Source organism: Dermacentor andersoni, chromosome 3 (assembly GCF_023375885.2).
Source record: "Dermacentor andersoni chromosome 3, qqDerAnde1_hic_scaffold, whole genome shotgun sequence".
Taxonomy (NCBI): domain Eukaryota; kingdom Metazoa; phylum Arthropoda; class Arachnida; order Ixodida; family Ixodidae; genus Dermacentor; species Dermacentor andersoni.
In genome coordinates, this window is record NC_092816.1 from 176,169,872 (window position 1) to 176,192,838 (window position 22,967).

A 22,967-nucleotide genomic window follows, 5' to 3' on the forward strand; every position below is an offset into this window, starting at 1 on the left:
GACCCGTTACGCAGAAACTGATTCCCTGTACAATGCAACGGCTGTCGAGGTTGCAAAATTCTTTGTCCACAATATCGTGCTCAGGCATGGCGCTCCCACAGTTGTTATTACCGATCGTGGAACGGCCTTTACTGCGGACCTAATGAAATGCTTGTTGCAAATGACACATACTGATCATAGGAAAACTACGGCGTACCACCCGCAGACAAACGGTTTAACTGAACGCCTCAACAGAACACTGACCGACATGCTTTCGATGTATGTCGACGTTGAACATAGGCTGTGGGACGAAATTTTGCCATACATCACCTTCGCATATAATACGGCCGTTCAGGAAACAACACGAGTCACCCCGTTTGAACTTGTATTCGGCCGAGCAGTAACCTCAACTTTGGATGCTATGTTGCCGTTAGATGAAGAAAACCATAACTCATCTGACCTAGATGATTTCTTGCAACGAGCCGAGGAGGCACGACAGATGGCAAGGTACCGAATACGCCGCCAACAACGCATCGACTCCAACCGGTACAACCAGCGCCGTAGTGAAGCTCATTACCAGCCCGGTGACAAGGTGTGGGTATGGACCCCAGTGCGACGCCGTGGACTGTCTGAAAAGCTTCTGTGCCGATACTTCGGCCCCTACGAAATACTTCGTCGCATAAGCGACGTCACTTACGAAGTCAAATCCGCTGGACACGAGAGCCCCAGACGGCGCAACTCCACGGAAGTTGTGCATGTTGTCCGCATGAAACCCTACCAGGAGAGGTCATGAACAACAACAACAACAAAAAAAGTGAGAGCCCACAGGAACCCCTACTTCCTCTCACGCATCGGGCCGATGCGGTAAGGAGGGGGATAATGCCACGACCAACTTGGTGACATTTAAGTTGCGCGCCCTTTGCATTGGGCACCGTGCACGCCGTACAGTGGTGGTGTTCAGCAACCATAGGCAGCGATCTTCGTGGCACGGGCAGCCAGTTGGACTCGGCTCGCATGCGCCACGCGCACGAGGTGTCACGCGAGGCGAAGAGGAAGACGGTTCGAGCCCAGTTGGAGAACGCGACTGCCGCGGATATTCTTCACGACCGCAGTGACTCTTACTAGTGGGCACAAGTTCGCCTTTAATAAATATCGTTCTTTTACTAACATCGTTACAATATATATATATATATATATATATATGCGCTATTTGTAGCTGAAAACAGCTACTCTCAGAAAACAGCATTTTGAACTCAGAATGTTCAATGGAAAAGATTTTTAATGTGTCAGACATACATATGTTACCTTGTCCAATGCTCTGCACACAGATAGCTATGTTCGAAACAATTTGAGTAGAACATTCATAAGGGACTACTACACACAATATCCATTTTGCACCTCTCCTTTGATATTCTACCCTCCGACACAAAAGTACTGACTGGAATTTTTCTTTAAGTCAATATTCAAAAGTCAAACAGGTTCTCGGCATGACGCGTCTCAATCTTCCACACAAGGCACTCATTCATGCATGTTCTGAATGTGCATCCATTGCCTGTGGTATATCTCCTAATGTGAAAATAGTTTGTTCGACGTAGTTTTACCTGCATATTTTTGAGCTTACCAATAAGTTCTCTGCTCTAATAGTATATACCTCCTTAAGTATTGGTATCTGTGGTGTAACTTCATTAGCGCAGTATATGTTGTGAAAGCTGTGAATTCATCAAATGGGAACCGTATCCAATATAGAGAAGAAACTTGCAGGCAAGGTAATCATGACAAACCAGCTGAGATGGTGGCACTATTCCACTTGTTTTTACTTGTGTGTGACTGATATCTCGCAAAGGCTTGAGTCATTCACATTTTAAGGGATGAGTAACCATTGCATACGTGCAACATCTTCATCTCCCTATATCAATGACTTAACTATATGTGGCAGCTTTAGCTGTGTGATTATTGGTGTAGGTGAAGTGATGTATCACACATAATTCCCGCACACTACCTGATTGGCAAAAAGCATGCAGGAATCGGTCTTTGAGCTATTGGTTCAGTGGTGGCTTTCCACTGAACTGCCTGTTGAAGAGACAGAATTCACTTCATCGAAAGGCCCATGTGAAAATGAGCCTATAACTCATGACACCAAACACAGTCACCACGTGTGACTGAAGAACAACACGTCACAGAACGGTGACCTGTGGAATTCATGTCACTAGTATACAAAATGCAGCTGAATTCAGTATTTCACTGCTGGTATACCAAAAACAAACCTTTATATGAGTTGTTTGGATGGCATAATCAACAAGATCCCTCTAATAAGTGATGGCAAAAGCTAAAGAAAGCTGCTGTCTCCGTTATTTCATTCGTCTAAAATACGCATTCTCACATGCAGTGGATACATTCCATAAATTGGTTTACATACAGTTACGAAATGTTGTAACTGCACCATGTAATAAAATTTAAGTAAGATCAGCTGAACACCATACAGAACATCTTTATTGGGCTATAGTTGGTGCAACATGCCTTGATATTAGAAGCTGTGCTGTTTTATTCACACACACATGCACGTAAATCCAAAGTACACATACATTTGTGCTTACGTGTTAATATGTACATCAAATAAACCAGCACAACTTATACGAGACATAAACACAAATAACTTTTTCGTACCAGTTCTAATTCCTATAAGCTGCGCAGTGATTTTTTATTCTCACATGCAGCAGCTCAACTCCGTGCATAAGTTAAGCAGATGTTGCTAATCTAAGCAAGACATGAATGTCATTTCCAGAATATGATAAAATAAAGAAGTGACCATGTGTATCGGCCTAAAATTCATGGTTTGACAATATCTTATTTGGCTAGGTAGTAAATTTTGGTCAAAAAAGAAAAATGCAGCACACTGATAAAACACCGTGGCTAACATAACATAGGGAGGAGACACTGTGCTGGCAGAGTCGCTTGAAAATTTTGCCAGCAGTTCGTCCTCATTGGCTGGCTTCGATGACATAACTAATGCTTACATAATTGTGGAAATTTTTGTTCAGTATAAACTTATGACAGCCAATAGGCAAGTTTTATATTGTGATAGCAGCTGACTTTTCAGGGGCAATGCACTGTGGCCATGAACATGCTAAAGAATGACAAGAGGCGAGGCACCTCTTTCCATAGCTTGGCAGCGCAAATGAAAACGGCTCAATTATTGAGTGGACCCGTGGTCTGTGCAAAACAAAGATCAGTGAGATGGCGACTTATAGCGTCCAACATCCTACACGCAGAAATCATAGGTAGCAGTAAGCTTAGAGTCAGATGAAAGTGCACTGGAAAAACGTTTATTGGACATACTTTGCAGGCCCAAGCCAGTTTAATGCACATTTGTTAGCACATGAACAGTTTAATGCACATTTGTTGGTAGAAGGAACACGAAGATAGAAAATAAACCACTTATCAGGCACATAATGCTGGTACTTGTGCTATTGTTCACTTTAAACTGAAGGCTTGTGCCATAACAGGCGACACGAACAAGATAATAAAATGGGGTGGATATACAAAGTAACGGTAAACTTTCGCTTACCCAAAATCTGCCTGGATAAGTAACGTGACCATAGCTAGCCAGTGAAGAACTCTAGACACAATTTCATTCACACATTTCTGCTTCTTGCTAGCAAAATATCATATATCACGATACCTGTGACATTTACTTACTCGTTACTTGTTATTATTTGTCGTACGTGTTCATTTTTACATTAATATTGCTTTTCTCCGCAAACGTAAAAATTGTACTTAATAAAAAGGAAGTATCCAGTTCTTACCTATAACATATTGATCTATCATGCTACTGGTGTCTTTACAAATAGACTCTGTGCTCAGTCACCAGCCATAAACAAGCAGTTAGGATTTTCGGGTACGTGAGCCGCTTGCATCACAAAATATAAAGTTATTTACTTCGTTAAATCTAGAAATTCTTCCTATTGACACCAATGTCCACATGGTAAAAAGTAAGGCTGCCCTAAATTTTGATTCATGACATTAGTGCTGTCAGGCGTGTCCACGTTTCAGGACAGCGCTGTATGTCTTGACGCACGTAACTATCATGATGTTCCCTGAACTCCCCCACAATCAAACTACTTTCAAACATGCGGTAACAACTTTTGAAACAAACGATGCATGCACGAAGCAGAAAAGGCCGGTGTGATAGGGCTTATCTATAAGCGTACTACATAGGAAAACGCGATCGGCAACACTTCTGCACAGTTCACTTCTGAGCACACGCACATCACGTAGAATGAGTACTTCTGCACCCAGCAACGCTGGGATACATCGCAGATATATACCACGATTTGTAGCTTGCGAGCACTTTTCATAACAGCAAGAACACGGCCCGAACGTCGCGGTCACCACGGCGCATCGCAGCCGGTTACGGCTCACACGCTGTATAGCACACGCGGAATGGAAGCGATAACGAGGCAATAAAAACTTATCGCGACTGATCCTATCATTACTTCTGAACGTCGCAAAGGACTGGAGTTCACCACTTCGCGGCAACGAGCCGCATACACAGAACAGATACCAATCGCGAACGCTGGGTTGGCCGATCGGACGCTATTTATTTCTCCACGCCCTGAACATGTGTCCTGCTCAGAATGCACGTGTATGTGATTGATTACCCGTTTGCGACGCACACGCGCATCATGGCAGAAAAAATCACGAAGTTGACGGCTTCAAATATTTCTTCCGACGCTCTCGTAGCACAACACACACTTCCTGCGCTCCGTCTGTTTCTGTCGGCGATTGCACGCACTGATGAAGCCTGGAGGGTACATCAGCTTGCTGCCTTCGATGGATATCTGCGCGGGTGTCAGATGACTATAGTAAAAATCACAAGGAGAAAAATAGACTGTTTCTGACGTGGCTGTACCTTAGGCCTCGCGTCCCCGCTTCGCTTTGCTTCGAGCACGCGCCATCTTTGCCGTGACGACACCCGACGCCGTCCGCCTTGGACCAGCCAATGAGAGACGCGCCGACGGGAAAGTTGTGACCGCTCGTCCGTCTCGACTGGAGAGCCCCCCGCACGCAGGCGGACGAGGGCTGAACGGTCGGGCGGATTGACCATGTTTGGGCCCTTAAAGCGCACCGCCTTGCTATACGTGCATTCAATCTGCGAAAAGTCCTCTGCTACGCTCAAGTAGGTGGTGCCATTGTCGAGGAGGGAGCGCGAAAGAGAGGAGAAACGAGGAAGGGTGAAGGCGGAGAAAGAGAGCGTCCCTACTTTACGAAAATTCAAGTGATTTATGTGTACCTCGCCAGCTACTGAGAGCCATCGCGCACATGCTATCGTGTCAAAAAAAAAAAGAAGAAATTGGGAATGGCATTGTATCTTGTTTGGCGCCCATCCTCAGCTATATTTATCTTGCACATCACGACCTGCAGTGGCATCTGGGCTAATTAAAACTGCAATGGTTCGTCTGTCGTTTTGTTGATAACTTTTTGGTACTAGTCGACAGTGAATATGTCTACATTCGCAATATAGTATTAGATATTGTAGCCATTTTCGACAGCTTTTCCAGCAGCTGCAGTTGACACGTGAGTTGCCTGTAAATGATACCCTGAAATTTCTTGACCTAAAGCGTTTATAACTTATCTACTTACTTATGCTGCATTTATAAGCCAACCAGTATAAATCTACTTTCGCCGTGTCAAAAAAAAAAAGAAAAAAAAAAATTGGGAATGGCATTGTATCTTGTTTGGCGCCCATCCTCAGCTATATTTATCTTGCACATCACGACCTGCAGTGGCATTTGGGCTAATTAAAACTGCAATGGTTCGTCTGTCGTTTTGTTTTGGTACTAGTCGACAGTGAATATGTCTACAGTCGCAATATAGTATTAGATATTGTAGCCATTTTCGACAGCTTTTCCAGCAGCTGCAGTTGACACGTGAGTTGCCTGTAAATGATACCCTAAAATTTCTTGACCTAAAGCGTTTATAACTTATCTACTTACTTATGCTGCATTTATAAGCCAACCAGTATAAATCTACTTTCGCCTTACAGAGGCACTGAAACATCAAACTATTCTAATGTGTTTTTATTTCAATCACCTGATGTCAAATTACTGCAACCGCCGACGCAAGCATTCGGCGACCACTCGCAGCGTTGTTTGAACTGCCCCGTAAAATGCTTTTCTCGCTTAGAGGAGGTTACATTTGTTTGCTTTCAAATCGAGAAACATTGCACACTTTCACAGGTTTTCCTTATCTGATTGGCTGTTAAGAAGCGAAGAGCACGCAGAATTGGATAAGCATTCGGTGGGGCCGAACATCACAGAGTGAAAGTGCAGCCTAAAAAAAAGGGGGGGGGGGGGGCGCGAGAAAGGAGGAACTAGCCGTTTTCCTCCTTCAGGCCGGTGAGTTCTTCTTTCACAGGGATGGATAGGTGGATGTAATGAGCGACCCCTTTGGAGCGGGTCAGTGGGTTGTGCCCCCAAGCTCTTCCTATTATACTGCCTAATGTCCTACGTAGGTAAAAAAAAAGAAAAACAAAAATAAAACAAGATGAACTCTCACAACCGAATTTCCTGGCCCCCTATTGTGAGCTTTGCTTTTGTACGTTTCCATTCTTTGTCATTTCCCTACTTTTCTTCCACCAATCTTCCAATCGCCTCGTACTAATCTCTATGGCGGTCATGTTTAGTTTTCCCCGGCTCTCGCTGAACCCAAGGGCTTCAAGGAGGCCAGGGTGCTAAATTGACCGCTGGGCAGATAGCTTCACATTCTAATAAAACATGCTCCATCGTTTCCCAAGCTTTACCGCAGTAAGCCCATGCTTCTTCATTCTTACATCTCGCTTTATATGTGCGTGTTCTAAGGCATACTGATCTGGCTTCGAAAAGTAATGAGCTTCCCTTTTGGTTACCATAAATTGTTTCTTTCCTGATGTCCTTTTTCCTCTTAAGTAGTTACTCATGGCTGGTTTCTTTTCCATTGTCGCCACCATTGAGAATATTTCAGCCTCTGACTACCCACTTGACGTTCTTTGTTGCTGTGTTGCTCACCCTACATGCCGGTTACTTGCTGGTAAGCCTCCTAGTTCTTTTCCCACAGTGAGAATCAATGCTTTTCCTGTACAAATACATCAACACTCTCCCAGCCCATTAACTTTCTTCCTTATTCCTCTGTCGTTCTTCATAATTAATTTTACTGCCAGCTTCTGTCGCTTCAAAATTTGTCCAGCCCATATCACCCTGCACAGCTTCGTATTCCCGTGAGCGCCCAATGCGAGGCGTCCCACTGATCTTTGGTTGCCGTCGAGCCCTGATTATACCCCTAATTTTAAGCAAACAATCGCATCTCGAAATGTAAGTCCTCGAACCATTACACATTTCCACATACCCCGGAGCCCCTCATACCTTTTGCATCGCCATAGCGCTCTGTGTTTCATTATGGCTGCATTTATCTTCCCCTTCACTGTTATTTTTTCGTGTGTTTCCATATATCTATTGCCTTCGTTTATCCATATACCAAGGAATTTATATTCTTTTACCAGAGGTATTTCCTGCCCCTGTATTGCCACTGTCTGTTCACTGTTCATTACCATAACACCAGCTTTTTAACGCTAAATTTCAAACCTAAATTTTCGCCTTCCTGTCGACAGATATTAGCCAGATGTTGCAATCACTTTGCTTGTTAGATAGAAACACAATGTCGTACGCATAAAATAAACATGGCAGCTATGGCTCTGCTACTGTACCCACCTGTTTGTATGAGAGATTAAAGCCGATATTACTTCCTTCTACCACCCTCTCCATCCTCACTATGTACATCACAAATATCAGTGGGGATAAGGGCACCCCTGCCTCAGTACCTTGTTGATACCAACTTTCTCTTCACTCCTCATCTGTTCCCACTCAACGCAAACGGTATTGTCTAGGTAAATCTCTCTCCAAATCTCTAGACAATCGTTGCCAAAGCCTTCCTCTTCCAGAATATCCCACAAAATGTCCCGGTATACGTTGCCATGCGCTCCTTCATTCTACTTTGGCGCCAACTGTCTGGTATTCGTCTATATTTTAAAGTTTTTTCCATTGCTTTCACCAGAGCTTCCTTAGTTTTTGATCCTAGTTCAATAATCAGCCTAACTGGAACCTCGTCTAGCCCTGTGGATGTGCGCTTAGGAATTTTCTCTTCGACTGGCACCCACACTTCACATGTCGCGCCCTCTTGTGGTAATGAAAAGTGGAGGAAAGTTTCTCCCTTGCGTGCGTATCTTGCGTATCCCTTGCGTGCGTATCCGCCGCCGGTGACCCGAACACCGGCTACAATAACTTCTTTTCGGCGGAAAGTAATGCTAAGTAGCATAACCTGAGGTCTAAGCATTTCGTGACAAGCGACCATCAGTGTTAAACCTCCACCGTGAACGGGAGCGATATGATAATAGGTAAACTTAAAGGAATGCCGGCTGCTGAGGCACAACGAGACAAGCACGTACTCAGGCATCTCGGCCTAAACACCACAGATATCAGCCAGCCTTTCTCGTTTTGATGCGTGAAATCAGGATAAGAAGGTTAAACTATCTCAAGTGTATGTATTTGTGGCCGTAATGAAGCGTCATCCGCGACGGTTTCGAAGCGAATCAAAATACGTTTGCTGGCGCCATCGGCACGTAGCTGGGCGGTCTGAGCGCATCACCGCCGCAAGCGACGCCGTCAGATCCATAGCTGGAACACAAACCTTGCCGCCAGAGCAAGGAGGCGCTCGAGCGCACCATGCAACCATATATACAGCTGTATATCCAGCGTCACTTGCGTGCCGGTTCGTCTGCGCCTCCGCCCGCCAGCGGCGGCTTCTCCCTGAGGCATCGTGTAGCGCGCGTGACACTACGGAGACAGGAAGCACCGACGAACAATACATGTGTTTCATAAAAGCCGGAGTACAAGCAAACGTACAAACGAAAAGTATCCAGAAAATAAATTTCGAAAAAGTGTTTGCAATTCGCTGACTTCCGAGTTGCACTTTTGCACATACGGCTGTTGACGTCTCTCGACACTCTCGAACATAACATGTAAAGGGACAATTGAAACTACAAAATATGAAAAGCCTAATGAAAGGCCCAAGGGTACGGGGCAAACGGATATACACAGGCGTGAATGAGAGATCAAACTGATGGGACACACATGGGTACAGCAGCGTTGTGCACTGTGTCGATTGACGGGATCCTAGAAAGCTGCAGGCCACTGTGGAACCCCAACGTCGGTAGGAAGCGAAACCACCTTCTCTAGCACAAAGCACGGCAAGCACGGCGCAGACACAACTTTGCTGTAGAGGCGCTCGGCGAGAGCCGCAGATGCAAAGTCGCAGCTATCCTTCCCGGTCACTTGTCGCGACGGTTACGCTTCAGCAACTGTGTTTACCATATGGTAATAGCAGTTGTAGCCTAGTAGATTGTATCGCAACAATCTTCGTTACCACAACTCTCCTGGAGATGGATGTAACAGAACAGACACATGAAGTTAACCTTCTGATATCGTCACTGGTGAGCGGGTCCAGTCACGCCAACCGCGGTGAGAAATCCTCGGTCTTCGTATTTAGTAGTATCCTCACATCAGGCGTGTAACTTCTATCATAGCCTCCTTGGATGCTATGCTAATATTTACGTCCGCTCTCCTCCAATATCCTTACAATCGCATGCCGTTGCTCTGCGTGTAGCAGCGAACGACGTCCTCGACGAAGCAGAACACTTTTAGTCTGTGGACAGGAAGGCAAAAGATGATTCAGAAGGCTGCTCAAAAGCGGTAGCTTCAGCGTCCCGGTCAGGTTCCTTCCTACATACGCCCGGCGTTAAGTCTGGCCGCCAGCAGCCGCCGGCACACTGTGCGCAGACTCGCACGTACCCGCTTTACAGCGGCGTACGGGCGCCGCCGGTAGCAGATTGTCATTTCTCTATGAAATTGAGCGAGAAAACGTTGAAGCGATCTCAATAGAATGTATTTTGCAAACGTCAGCGGTTCTTCAAGCGCCATCCGCTTCGGCTTCGAAGGGAAAGGGTTAGATCGCCGTCGCCACCATGTTGCTAATTGGATGTCCCTATTCAATATCATAGTGCGGTTATATATTGACAGATCTGTGTGGATTTGCCATGCCTACCAGGTGACTATCCACACAAGTATTATACCGAAATTTATTGCGAAATTACGTGTAACAGATAGCGGCTCACTGGCGGTACTATGCAGGTAGGAACATTGTGGCTATATAAGAAGGTTTCAAGGCATATGCATGTAGGTAGATCGAGCAGTGTTTGTGTCTGTACCGTGTGTTGTGGTTTCTCTGTTTTGTGCAGTATGTGTGACAGTGCTCTGTTGTGCATAGTACGTCTGTGGAAATGTTGTGTGTTCCTCTGTCGGGACCGCCGTGGTCATTACTTTTCCGAGCGGAAAATCCGAAATAAAGCGACAGCTCTCTTTTGGATGGACGGATGTTATGAGCGTGCCCCATGGAGGAAGGAAACTGAGGAGAGGCCCTACCCCCTCCGCGCGCTAGCAGAAAAGTGTGGAGGAAGTGACGTAGTAGGTTCTCCTCTTTTTTTATTAATTTTTTTATTTTTTTGCCGTAGCCGCCACGCCTTTCGGGCCACAATGGCGGCTCTGTTTTGGTTCTGTGCGCTCACACGTGTTGCTCCGTAGGTTTCGTACCGTGGCAACGGCGCCGTGCGGGCAGGTTCGCGTTGGTCTCGGAGTTTTGTTGCGCTGCGTTATATGGACCGTGCTCTCCCGGATGTTGCTCTGGCCAGGTGGAACAGGAGGGACTAAAGTTCGTGAAATGAACGCGCATGCAACGGTGTACGCAATGTACCGCGCCACGGCAATGACAACGGACGAAGGAATATCCACGGGAAATTTTGCCCTCTTTGGCGGAATCATGCTAACGATTGTTTAGTATTGCTGCGGAGCACGCGGGTCCGAGCAGCACGGTTGCGCGCAGCGCGGCGTGGTTTCGCGAGAAATGCAAACAAGAGAAGAGAGCTGGCTCGATAGGCGGAGCAACGCCATGAGCAACGCCAACTTCCGGCTTCACTTTAGCTTCACAAAGAGTGACGTCAGGGCCTCTCCTGAGTTTCCTTCCTCCGTGGCGTGCCCTTTGGAACGGGGCGGTGGGTTGCGCCACCAAGCTCTTGCTATTATACTGCCTAAAGTCCTACTAAGGTTAAACAATAAAAAAATAAAGAAAAAAGAATATGAACTCCCACAACGAAATTTTCTGATCCCGTATTGCGAACTTTTGGATGGATGGATGGATGGATGTTATGAGCGTCCCCTTTGGAACGGGGCGGTGGGTTGCGCCACCAAGCTCTTGCTACTACGCTGCCTAATATCCTACCTAGGTTAACCAATGAAAAAAAAAAAAAAAGACACTATGAACTACCACGTCCAAACTTTCTGATCCCCTATTGCGAATTGTGCTTTTGTACGTCTCCGTCTTTTGTCGTTTCCCTACTTTTCTTCCACCAATCCTCCAATTGCCTCTTACTAATGTCTATTGCGGACTTGTTTGCTTTACCACTGCTCCCGCTGAACCCAAGGGCTTCAAGGAGGCCAGTGGTGCCTAAATCGACCGCTGGGTAGACGTGTTCACATTCTAATAAAATATGCTCCGTCGTTTCCCTAGCTTTACCGCAGCAACCACATGCTTCTTCTTCCTTGTTATATCTCGCTTTATAGGTGCGTGTTCTAAGGCATCCCGATCTCGCCTGGAAAAGTAATGAGCTTCCCTTTGAGTTATCATAAATGGTTTCTTTCCTGATTTCGTTTTTTCCTCTTAAGTAGTTACTCATGGCAGGTTTCTTTTCCATTGTCGCCACCCATGAGATTAATTCAGCCTCTCTGACTTTCCGTTTGACCTTCCTTGTTGCTGTGTTGCCCACCCCACAGGCCGCATACTTGCTGGTAAGCTTCCTAGTTCTTTTCCTCCACTGTGAATCAATGTTTTGCCTGTACAGATACCTGAACACTCTCCCAGCCCATTAACTTTCTTCCATATTCCTCAGCCGTTCTTCATACTCAATTTTACTGCGAGCTTCCCTCACTTCAAAACTAGTCCAGCCCATATCCCCCTGCACAGCTTCATTTGTAATCTTCCCGTGAGCGCCCAATGCGAGGCGACCCACTGACCAGTGGTTCCCGTCGAGTCCTGATTGTACCCCTGATTTAAAGCAAACAACCGCATTTCCAAAAGTAAGTCCTGGAACCATTACCCCTTTCCACATACCTCGGAGGACCTCGTACCTATTGTATCCCCATAGCGCTCTGTGCTTGATTATGGCTGCATTTCTCTTCCCCTTGACTGTTATGGTTTTTCCTGTGTTTCCATATATCCATTGCCTTCGTTTATCCATATACCAAGGTATTTATATTTTGTTACCCGAGGTATTTCTTGGCCCTGTATCTCCACTGTCTGTTCACTGTTTTCATTGAATACCATAACACCTGATTTTCTAACACTAAATTTCAAACCTAAATTGTTGCCATCCTGTCCACAGATATTAGCCAGACGTTGCAAATCGCTTTGCTTGTTAGCGAGCAACACAATGTCGTCGGCATAAAATAAGCCTGGGAGTTGCTGCTCTATTACTGTACCCGCCTGTTTGTATGAGAGATTAAACCCGATATTACTTCCTTCTAGCGCCCTCTCCATCCTCACCATGTACGTCATAAACAGCAGCGGGGATAAAGGGCACCCCTGCCTCAGTCCCTTGTTAATTTGAACTTTCTCCGCGCTCCTCATCCCTTCCCATTCAACGCAAACGGTATTTTCTAGGTAAATCTCTCTCAAAAGCTGTATACAATCGTTACCTAAGCCTTCCGATTCCAGAATATCCCACAAAATGTTGCGGTCTACGTTGTCGTAGGCTCCTGTAATGTCTAAAAAGGCCACATACAATGGTCTGCTTTCAACTTTTGATATTTCAATACACTGAGTAAGAACAAACAAGTTATCGTCCAAACGCCTACCTATTCTGAAGCCATTCTGAAGCTCTCCCAAACTGCCATTATTCTCTGTCCATGCTTGAAGCTTTAATTTGATTGCCTGCATTGCTAGCCTGTATATTACCGATGTAATGGTCAACGGTCAATACGAGTGAATTCTGTCTTTCTCCCCCTTACCTTTATAAATTAAATTCATTCTACTTTGTCGCCAACTGTCTGGTATTCGTCCATCTTTTAAAGTTTTTTCCACTGCTTTCACCAGAGCTTCCTTACTTTTTGGTCCTAGTTCATTTATCAGCCTAACGGGAACTTCGTCTAGCCCTGTGGCTGCGCGCTTAGGAATTTTCTCTTCCGCTTTCTTCCAGTTTAAATTTGTCAGAACCAGCTCCCTTTCCTGGGTCTCTTTCATGCTCTTTTTTTCTTCAAATACAACCTCGTAACCAAATACAACCAAATACAACCTCAAATACAACTTTTTTTTGGCAGCGTTGACCGCCATCTATCGGGCCGCGCAGTAACTAGACGGTTTAATAATTTGAAGCCTCTCCAGTTGGCGCTAAGCGCGTTCTTTACATAAGCGTGTGTGTGCGGCGGATTGATGTATGGATATCCCTATGTTTACGTAAGTTCAACACCGCGATGTTCTAGCCATGCCATTCCTTTTCGCGCTTCGACAGGGAATGGAACGATGCTCCGCGCGCTTTACTAATATGATCAGCCGGTCGCCAACGGTGGGTGGCAATCTTGCGGAAGGCATCGCTACAAAGTCGTGGCGTACTCGCACGTGGTTTGTTGTATGTACCAGAGAAAGCTTAGAGAGATTGCTTTTTTTTAAATATCAGTAACGTACACTATCCTTATGATGCGTGCGTTGTTTTCTAGCTGCGAACTAGGACAGTTGGTAGGCCTAGTCGTTTCGATCGCTTCGCTTGCCTGGAGTCAGCCTGTTGGTTGTGGAGAGGAAGAAATCGTTGCTCCTATGCAGTGGGGAGGAAACTTTCTTCATTTAAAGACGAACATAGGGGACACCGCCGTTTCTCCCTTAATGGGGCAAGGGTCGCTCCCAGGGGCGTAGCCAGGGGGGGGGGGCTTATGGGGCTTCAGCCCCCCCCGAAATTTTTTCGTGCTGTCATGCGCCGCCGACCAAAACAACTCCCGGCGCCGGAAATCATGCTTGATTTTGTCTAGAATGTCCTTAATTCACGCTCGAAAATACATTTTAGCGCAAACATTGCGAAATCGGGCTGGATATTGCAGAAACGCCCATGCATCGGGAGTCACATATCGTAACGCAAGGAGCCCCACCGAGCACAAAATTTCAAGGGCGTTTTGATGGCGAGCGGGCTCGTCTCGGCATCTCGCGGAGGCCGCGGAATCTACGGAGCGCTTGGATTTCAATTCTGAAACTTTGTGGGTATAAAGTTCTCATAACATTTTGATGGGAAAGGTGCATTGACATTTCCAAAGTCGTGCTTTAGATTTTCAATTCCGGAACTTTGTGGGTTTAATGCTGTTGTAAACATTTGACGCCAAAGGTGCATCGACTTTTCTAAAGTCGTACATCGGGCCATACAACGAGACAAGCCAAATCAACATACTATCAGACAAGTTGATAAAGCACGCAGCGAGGTGCAATGAGACAAAGCGTTGTGGTGGTTCATTTGTGCCGTCAGGTCACGGAAAAGAATATGAACATTTTTTCTTCACCTGCGCCAAAGCATCCATGTCAAGACACTAAAGCCACCATTGTAACTGAGTTCTTATTTATTTTTCTGCCTAGAATTTTATTCGCGAGGATACATTGAGCCTCTTTATTTATTTATTCATTTATTTATTTTTTGTTCTCGCAACCCGCGGGCTGCCGATCCAGCCAGAGCGCATGCGTTTTTCTCGTGCTGCATCGACAACCGCGCGGCGCACTTGGATGCGCGTTCGTTTTTTTTCTGTCCGACTGCATTTTCGCCTGGCAGAGTTTTGGACGCTTTCTGGCTAGCAGACGAGAAAAAGAAACAACGCACAGTCGCTCGCCGCCAGCACTGCGGGGACTCGACGGATTGCAACGCGTTCGCTTGAGCGCAACCTCTCCGGAAAATTTTGTCTCGCCGGTGTAGGATACCGAGCAGTATGCGTATGGCTTTCTGTGGACCAGGCGTCACACGTTTTCTTCGATATTCCTTCGGTAGCCACACTAGGTGCCCAAAGTAGGCATTCGATTGTAGCCAACATGCTTTCCTTTGCGTTATTCTATTTCGCCGCCCCACGCCCCACAAAAGAAAAAAAGAAGACATTGTTGCGGCGCAGCGAATTGTCGTATGGTGAAAGTTCGATTTTGTTACTTCTTTTGCGGAAAGTAATGGGCCACGGTACGCTTCAGTTGCCGGATACTATAAAATTATTGCAATAGCAGCTATATGAAGACTCCAGGCACATTCCTGCCGTTGCCCTCATGTTCCGTATAAATAAAGGCCAAGGGCGATAACATCGTGACCGCGCGCCGCATGCTCTATGTGCGAGTGAAAGCGTGGGGGGGAAGGGGGAGGGGGTTAGCCGACGATGGTAGCTCAGTCTTGTGTGCGCAAGGCAGAAAAGCGGGGAGGAAGCGCGCCGCCTTCCGTCGCACGCGATACATATTGGGAGTGGAGGGAGGGGGGGAGGGTGCTGTGATCTGTGAATCTGTGGTTGCGCAACCTGTTTACTTGCCTTGTTTGAAGCATTATATATAGTGACTTTTTCTTAGGTACGTAGATTTATTCGAGACTTATACGTATATTTAAACATCTTGTTGCCAGGTTTTGTGTATATGCGCAGTGAACTTTGTTTCCAGTGACAATTTTTTGCCCTGTATCAAGCTGTATCTTCACATTTGTATATTCCATTTTATCTTCGCAGTTCTAATGTACGAAGGCGAGTCAAATGAAAGTGAGACAACCCGCCCCGCGCAATAATAGTTCGGTTCATTATTTTCGAGGCATGCGCGTAGCACATACGCATCTCATTTACAAGTGACATGCAGAGGTGAGGTTAAATGTTCTTTAATGCTCTCATACACTGGGTTGAACATGGTTGCGTGACATAATGGACACTCCAAAAGTTGAACAGCTTGGTGTCGTGAGGTTTTTGACAAACCAAGATGTTTCCCAAAAAGAAATTATTCGCCGTATGGCTGCCGTATGCGTTGAACATTGCGTTTCATTGGCCACTGTGAAGCGTTGTAGCAAACTGTTCAAAGAAGGACATGAAAGTTACAAAGACGATGCATGGTCGGGCCAAAGCGACCGTGCAATCACCCCCAACACAATTGAAAAGGCCGTGGTTGCTCAGTGGCTATGGTGTTGGGCTGCTGAGCACGAGGTCGCGGGATCGAATCCAGGTCACGGCGGCTGCATTTCGGTGGAGGCGAAATGCGAAAGCACCCGTGTACTTAGATTTAAGTGCACGTCAAAGAACCCCAGATGAGGGTGACGATTTTTTGTCTGCAATTGTGAGCGGGGATGACTCATGGTGCCGCTACGATTAGCCTGAAACACTACGGCAAAGCTTACAGCGGAAACATTTGAATTCACCACTCCCAAGGAAAACAAAGGCCGTCATTTCTGCCGGAAAAGTGTTGACTTCTTTTTAGATCGTTAGGGGCCATTATTGATCGAATTTTCTAAACCTGGAGAGACTCTAAATCGTTTCAGATATTGTGAAAGGTCGGATCGGCTGCGTGTCGCAATCCAGAACAAACGACGTGGAAAATTGAGCATTGGGAACATCTTGCTTCACGACATTGCCCGTTCCCACGTCGCTGATGTGGTTAATACAAAACTGGCAAAGTTCAAGTGGGAAACGCTGCAAAATCCCTCATGCAGCCCAGACCTGTTGCCTTGCGTCTTCCACATTTGGTAAAATTTGAAAAATCTGCTCAAGGGAACCAGATTCGTGTCGGAAGATGACGTGTATTCATTTACAGATTTTTGAGGCAGCAACCCAAGGAGTTTTATGAGACGGGAATTACGCGACTCGTTAGTAGGACAAGTGTCTAAATACTCATGGTGACTACTTTTAAATAAGGTACCCCGTTTGTCATATGTTCCCATTGGCTCACTTTCATTTGACTAGTCCTTGTATATTTTGCAGAACTCCTGCTTTTTACATGTGCTCTCTGTTGCGACTATAATTTCGGAGCAATTACTCGCAATACACAGCCGGTGACAGCTGCTCCTGCGGAATACATTCTAACAAAGGGCAGCATCATTGAGATTTTCCCCTGGTCGTTGCATATGCACGAAAATGTAAACAAGGTTGCTGAATCACATATATATATATATATATATATATATATATATATATATATATATATATATATATTGATCCCTCGACTAATTCTATAAGCAGGAGACCGAGCTGCAAAGTGAGCCCCCCACGAACGAAATTTCTGGCTACGCCACTGGTCGCTCCTTTTTTTCTTACGGCGTAGCTAACTCAATGAGTATGGGGGTGACAGTGTTTGGGATTGGCCTGCTTACCTTCGATTACCTTGCTGTTACTAGTTGAAAACTGTTACGGCGTGCTACAAAAAGTTTAAATAAAAGCCGCTAAAACGGATCCTCAGCAAAGGAACTTTGGGAGAGCGTTGTCGCACACATGCCGAAGGAGCTTAACAACGATATACCGCCACTTAAAAGTTTTATTACACGCAAATAAACCATTTCTTCCGGCAGTTCCGATAGCCAGAGTGATCTGTGGGCAGATGTTTTCTATTCCTTTCTGAGCGCGGCAGTCTCCTGCTATTCCGAAAAAAAAAAAAAAAAAGTTCAGTTTTGTGCAGCAGATTAATGCATCTTGAAAGCGTACACGCCACTTTGAGATGGTGAGTGTTGACGTTTTGTGACATAGCGTGACAGAAAGGTGAAGTGGGAGCAGCCCGCACCTCTTAAGCAATGGGGGAGGCGTAACGGGGAAAAAGCTGCGGAATCAAAAATAATAATTTTTTTTTGCTGGGTCCATTCAGGCATATTCACTGTGAAAACGCCATATCGGATGAAGAATTTTAGCGGCTTTCGTGACGTTGCGTGATAGATAGGCGAAGCGGTGGTAACAGGAAAAAAGTTTTACTAATCGCGTAGGGCTGATTGCCGAAGGGAATCCCACACAGTTTGGAATAGCTGGCTTATAGTGTCCCAGCTCGGCGCATTGGAAGTTATATATACTTAAGTGGAGCATCACAAATCTACGCTTTGTCAGAGCCTTAAAATTATTCTGCCCTAGCGCTCGGCAGCGCAGTTTCGACACACAAGTAGGCCAGTTGTTGGACGCCGGTTAAATTGAAACGTTGCTTTTCGCTGTGGCCGAAATGCTGCGGAAGCTGTTTCGGCAAGGACACGTCCTTTTGGTAATTGAACCTAATAAAAAGAAGCGACTGGCTGTGCTGCCCGATGCGCATGATACCGGCATAGGATAAAAATTTGCTACCATTCGACCCTGTGAATGTCGGTTACCAGCGGAGCTGTGAAAGAACTACACAAAGATCACTGTGCGAGTAACTACGAAAATGAACGTTTACCAAACATGCGTAACAACACCTCAGTCATGCTGTCGCGTTTAGTCACATCACGAATGTTCGCAGTCACCGATAGGTCGTTTTCAAGGCACAATCGGTCACACACACGACAACTAAAGCCAAACGTTTTTGTCCACGAAGTCTCCCAACGTAGTACCTCCGTCGTCGCGCCACATTAATCTCTTCGCCATCTGGAGGGCTTTCCGCTCGAGCCCGCCGCTTACGGGCAGCCTCCTAGGCACGCTCCTCGCTGGTTCTTACCGCCCGCCGCGCTCGCTCACGTCTGCGGTCCCGACGTTCGGCCTCGTGAGCAGCTTGTTCTTCGGCAGTATGCACTACGTGCTGCCTACAGATACCAGCGCACGCAACATACTAACTGCCTTTTCGGTTCTTAGTGGAGGCGCGGAAATGCAGCAGATGGCTGGTTAGCAAACCTGTCACACCAAATGATCGATGTGCGCTACGAGCATTAGCGCTCCCTCGGCATGGCCAAACGGAACACCTTGCTTAGTCTGTAGCGGGGGTAGCTGTCAAAACCACCTTGCGTTCACGCTTCGCGACATCTCGAACGTTACCATTCGCCATAAAGTCGTTCTAGAACCACAGCCTGTCGTATACCGTACAAATGAATCCGAAATGTCTGTCCAGAAAGTCCTTCTGAAACTTCGCATACGCATCTTTGTGGTCGTATAATTTACCGGCCTTGTACCTTCGTCGATTCGCCGCATTGTCCACTTCGTGGCACTAGTATTCCTGTCGAGTCCACTGCTTACGGGCAGCCTCTCGGGCACCATCTTCGCTGCTGCTTGCCGCCCGTTGCCTTGCTTTCCTATTGGTACGCCAGGTTTCAGGACATGCCTTACTGGTTTGCTTTGCGTCCTCGTAGAGGGTGCAAGAGCTTTGAGGCACGGACATTGAAAAATCTATGGGAGGGTAGACATATCCAGCTCCGCCGTAAAAAAGTTACTTTGATGTTACACTTTGTGAATGCGGGTTAAGCGCAAGCGCATCAGTACCATAGCGCACAGGAAGCTATCGGCATGCGGAGCGCCTAGACGTCTAGACTGTCCACATCGCAGGTTGTTTTCAAGATAGGACGCACGCGGCCGCGCCACACGAAGCAGCCACCGAAGTCGAGAAGGAGATTGAACCACCATCGTCGGCTCACCGTCGCATGCCTTCATTCGCACACACAGCATGCGGCGCGCAGGGACGATGTTAACACGAGACGAACCCGGGACGTCCATTCCGCCCACAGAAGCCCTAGCAACTGCCAAAGGAGGTTAACCTTGCGCGCCTTCGCATACTCTCCTCCTCTGAGACGCTTTGCCTCTTTTCTCCTTCGACGCTTCGCTCAACGCCACCTAGACTTAACGCTAGGTGGCTTTGCTTTGCCGCGCGCTTTGCGCGCTTCTGCGCACTTTCCACGGCGCGCGATGCTCTTCGCCTCCAGGTGCCTTCCTCCTCCAGCGCTCGCTTCCTTCACCGGCTTCAAACATAGCTTCGCCGATTAACTGGCGGGGAACTTACGCTTGCGCGTAGAAGATTTGAGAGCACATCAACTTGCTGTTGGTCTTTACAGCCACTGAGGCACACTAGAGAAGTTGGTGAACGCAGCCCTCGAATGCGCCTCTGCTTGTTCTGTCAAGCACATGTGACGTTTCGTCCCCTGTGTAGTAGGGGTCGCGTATTCAATTCTAATGATATATAGAAAAAGATGCGTCGGACAAAAAGGCATCGATGGGATGCGTGAGCATCACATCAACGTTTACAGTACAGTGCGCGCTCGCCTCGGCGTTAATTGCATCGACCGCGGTTGCGCAACTATTTTTAATGAATGCAAAGGGATGCACAATCATACGACCCCGCTAACTCGTGAAATTATCGGCGCTGAAATTATGTCTACGCTGGGTTATATGCACGTGAGCGCACCTTCTATTGCGCTGTCAAATCATTATACCAAATTTCCTCTAGGCTTGTAAGGTAAATGTGAGCACCTGCTCGAATCACCACAGTTGATAAAAATTCGTGGCGCGACAACATTCATATGCGAACCGATTACCAGCGAAGCTTCTTAAGCTGCATTCATGGGCTGCATATACGTTATGAAATCGTGCAATTTTTTTTTCATACAGTACCACACTACGCCCACAGAAGCGCCGCCGCGGTCACCGCACCTCACATGCGTCTGCCTCAGCTGCTGCTACAGTCGCGCCGGCACATAACACGCACGTGACGTTACAAGCACAGAAGCGCAGGCCACGCTCACAGGCGCCGTCGCCACACTCCTTCCCCCTCTCATTATTCCTGAAATATGATTTAAACAAATAAAGCGCATGAGGGCCAACTTGCTACACTAAGTGCACTTGCTTATATATGTATAGTGTTTCTCTTACAACGCCGAATTCATGCGATTTTATTTGTTCCCACGATATCTAACTTATTTTTGGAAGTTGGCGGAATGCTTGGAGCCGGGGTGGTGGTGGTGAACAACTTCATTACACAAAAGAGAGTGTAGGAACCCCCTGCAGACTAGGTGTCATCCTCAGTCCGGGACGACATAGGACGATACCACTGTTTGGCCCGCGTAATGTGGGCCTGTTGGGTCCCGAGATTGGAGCAGCTCTGCACTTCCGCCGCGGGTCGGCTCGGTATTGCACTGTCTCCGGCATCGGCCAATGCATTGTTGTGCACGCACCGTGATATGGCGCAAGCCGGCCCGGGCATCTCCTTGGCAATGGCCCGGTATTGCACAATATCCGGAAATGGCCCACGCATTCCTGTCCACGCGCCATGAAACAGGCGTAAGCCGGCCAAGGTGCTCCCTCTGGGAACACACGCGGAATAAGTACACGCGGCCTAGAGATAAGCAGCTTCGCTGTAATGTACTAGTTGCTCTCCTTGCATATCTATGATATGCCTCGCTTCCTTCTTTTAAGGCGCAAGCATTATATGCCCCATTACGGAAAAATACGGAGTTGTAGTCGGCGGCGTTAACGAATGATGATACCAAAAATGGCCGACAGTAAACAGTAAAACCACACCAATAAAATAGTTCAATTGGTGCCAGATTTCACAGGGAAATTCCTGTAAAAGAAAGTAAATTAAGCCATTTGAGACGAACACTAGGTAAATTTCGGTCTGGGTGTTAGTCGAACCGGGGCCTCCGAGATGTCAGACGAGCACGCTTCCCCGGTTCTGATTGACTAAACATCACCCTAGTGCGTGCCTCATTGCGCACCTCACGACGCAGCCATCTGGCTGACTAAATGTGTGTTCTTGTGCGTGCGTTGTTGGACATGTGACGGCACAGTTAGTGAGTGGGAGTTGGCGCCACGTCACGAGCGTATAAAATAAAAAGCATTATTGTCCAATTGAATGCAGCTGAGTGGTCCTTCGAGTTATGCATTCCCCGCGAGCTGGTGAGCACGTTGATGTGCTTGGCGCCTTTTCATCTGGCTTTACCGAGGCGCAGTTAAAGCACAGGAGAATGGTTGCGCGGACAAGGAACGCGCAGAAAGAAAAGCGTTTCATCACCAAAGCGGCTATAATCCTTTGCATTCCCACACGTAAGCATCCTTAAGTGCATTTGACGCATTTTATTTCGCCAACGTATGTATTCAGTTCTTCATGGAAATAAAACTAGGAAGTCATTCTTTCACTCTGCCCGTCCCTTCTTCTAAATACGTTAGCGCTGTGAATAAATTCACGGTAGAAGGTTGCCTACTCGCCCACTCTTCAATATTCGCACAGATTTACAGGTCAACAAACAGTGCCATAATGTATAAAATGTGTGCATGTTGTCCCGTTCTAGAAGACACCGCTATGGCATAGGCAGAAACAAATGTGAAACTACAGGATTAACAATAGAATTAACCATTGAAAGCCAGCGCATCCTCCCCCTGCGGCGTATAAATGATTCAGTCTACCTTCGTTGTCCTTGTCCGCCGAAGTGCTTGATTATTCTTGCATGCCTTGAGAGGTGATTACATCTGCTATGCGCACCTCCGTTTCTTGATTTTATTTCTAAATTCTCTTTGGTGCTTGGTTCTAAATTAGTACAGTGACACTGATATCACTGTGCACGTGGTTTTGGATGCGTACAAGTGTAACTGATCCCAAAATAAAATTTTCCTGTTCAAAGTTACCATTCGTGTGTGTGATCGGTTTCTTCTTCTGTCCTTGTTATGGCTGCGCTACACTACATGCCATTCCATGATAATCAACCAGCAAGCCCATATCACCACTCTCGTTCCTTTGATAAAGCCGTCTCTTGACATAACGTTTTTCATTAATTTCAGGCACCGTGCTCTCCACGCAGCAGATCGAAGATATTGTGGAGTTTGCTTACAAAAATCAGCTCATTATTCTTGCGGATGAGGTGAGTCAGCTGTTTTCTTATTCCACGAGGACGTAAATTAATGTTGAGATAACTGTATTCCGCAAAAGCTTTTTACTATGTACGAAGACGAAAA

At 46.6% G+C, this 22,967-nt stretch overlaps 1 protein-coding gene across 2 annotated transcripts in view; it reads left to right on the forward strand.

The window, feature by feature from the left end:
• Positions 1 to 22,967, forward strand: part of LOC126524141 (alanine aminotransferase 2-like) — a 101,289-nt gene that overhangs the window by 14,735 nt on the left and 63,587 nt on the right. For both annotated transcript variants that reach the window (XM_055067309.1, XM_055067310.1), the window contains exon 3: positions 22,794 to 22,873. In XM_055067309.1, the coding sequence (XP_054923284.1) occupies positions 22,794 to 22,873 (80 nt within the window). The remainder of the gene's footprint in view (positions 1 to 22,793; positions 22,874 to 22,967) is intronic.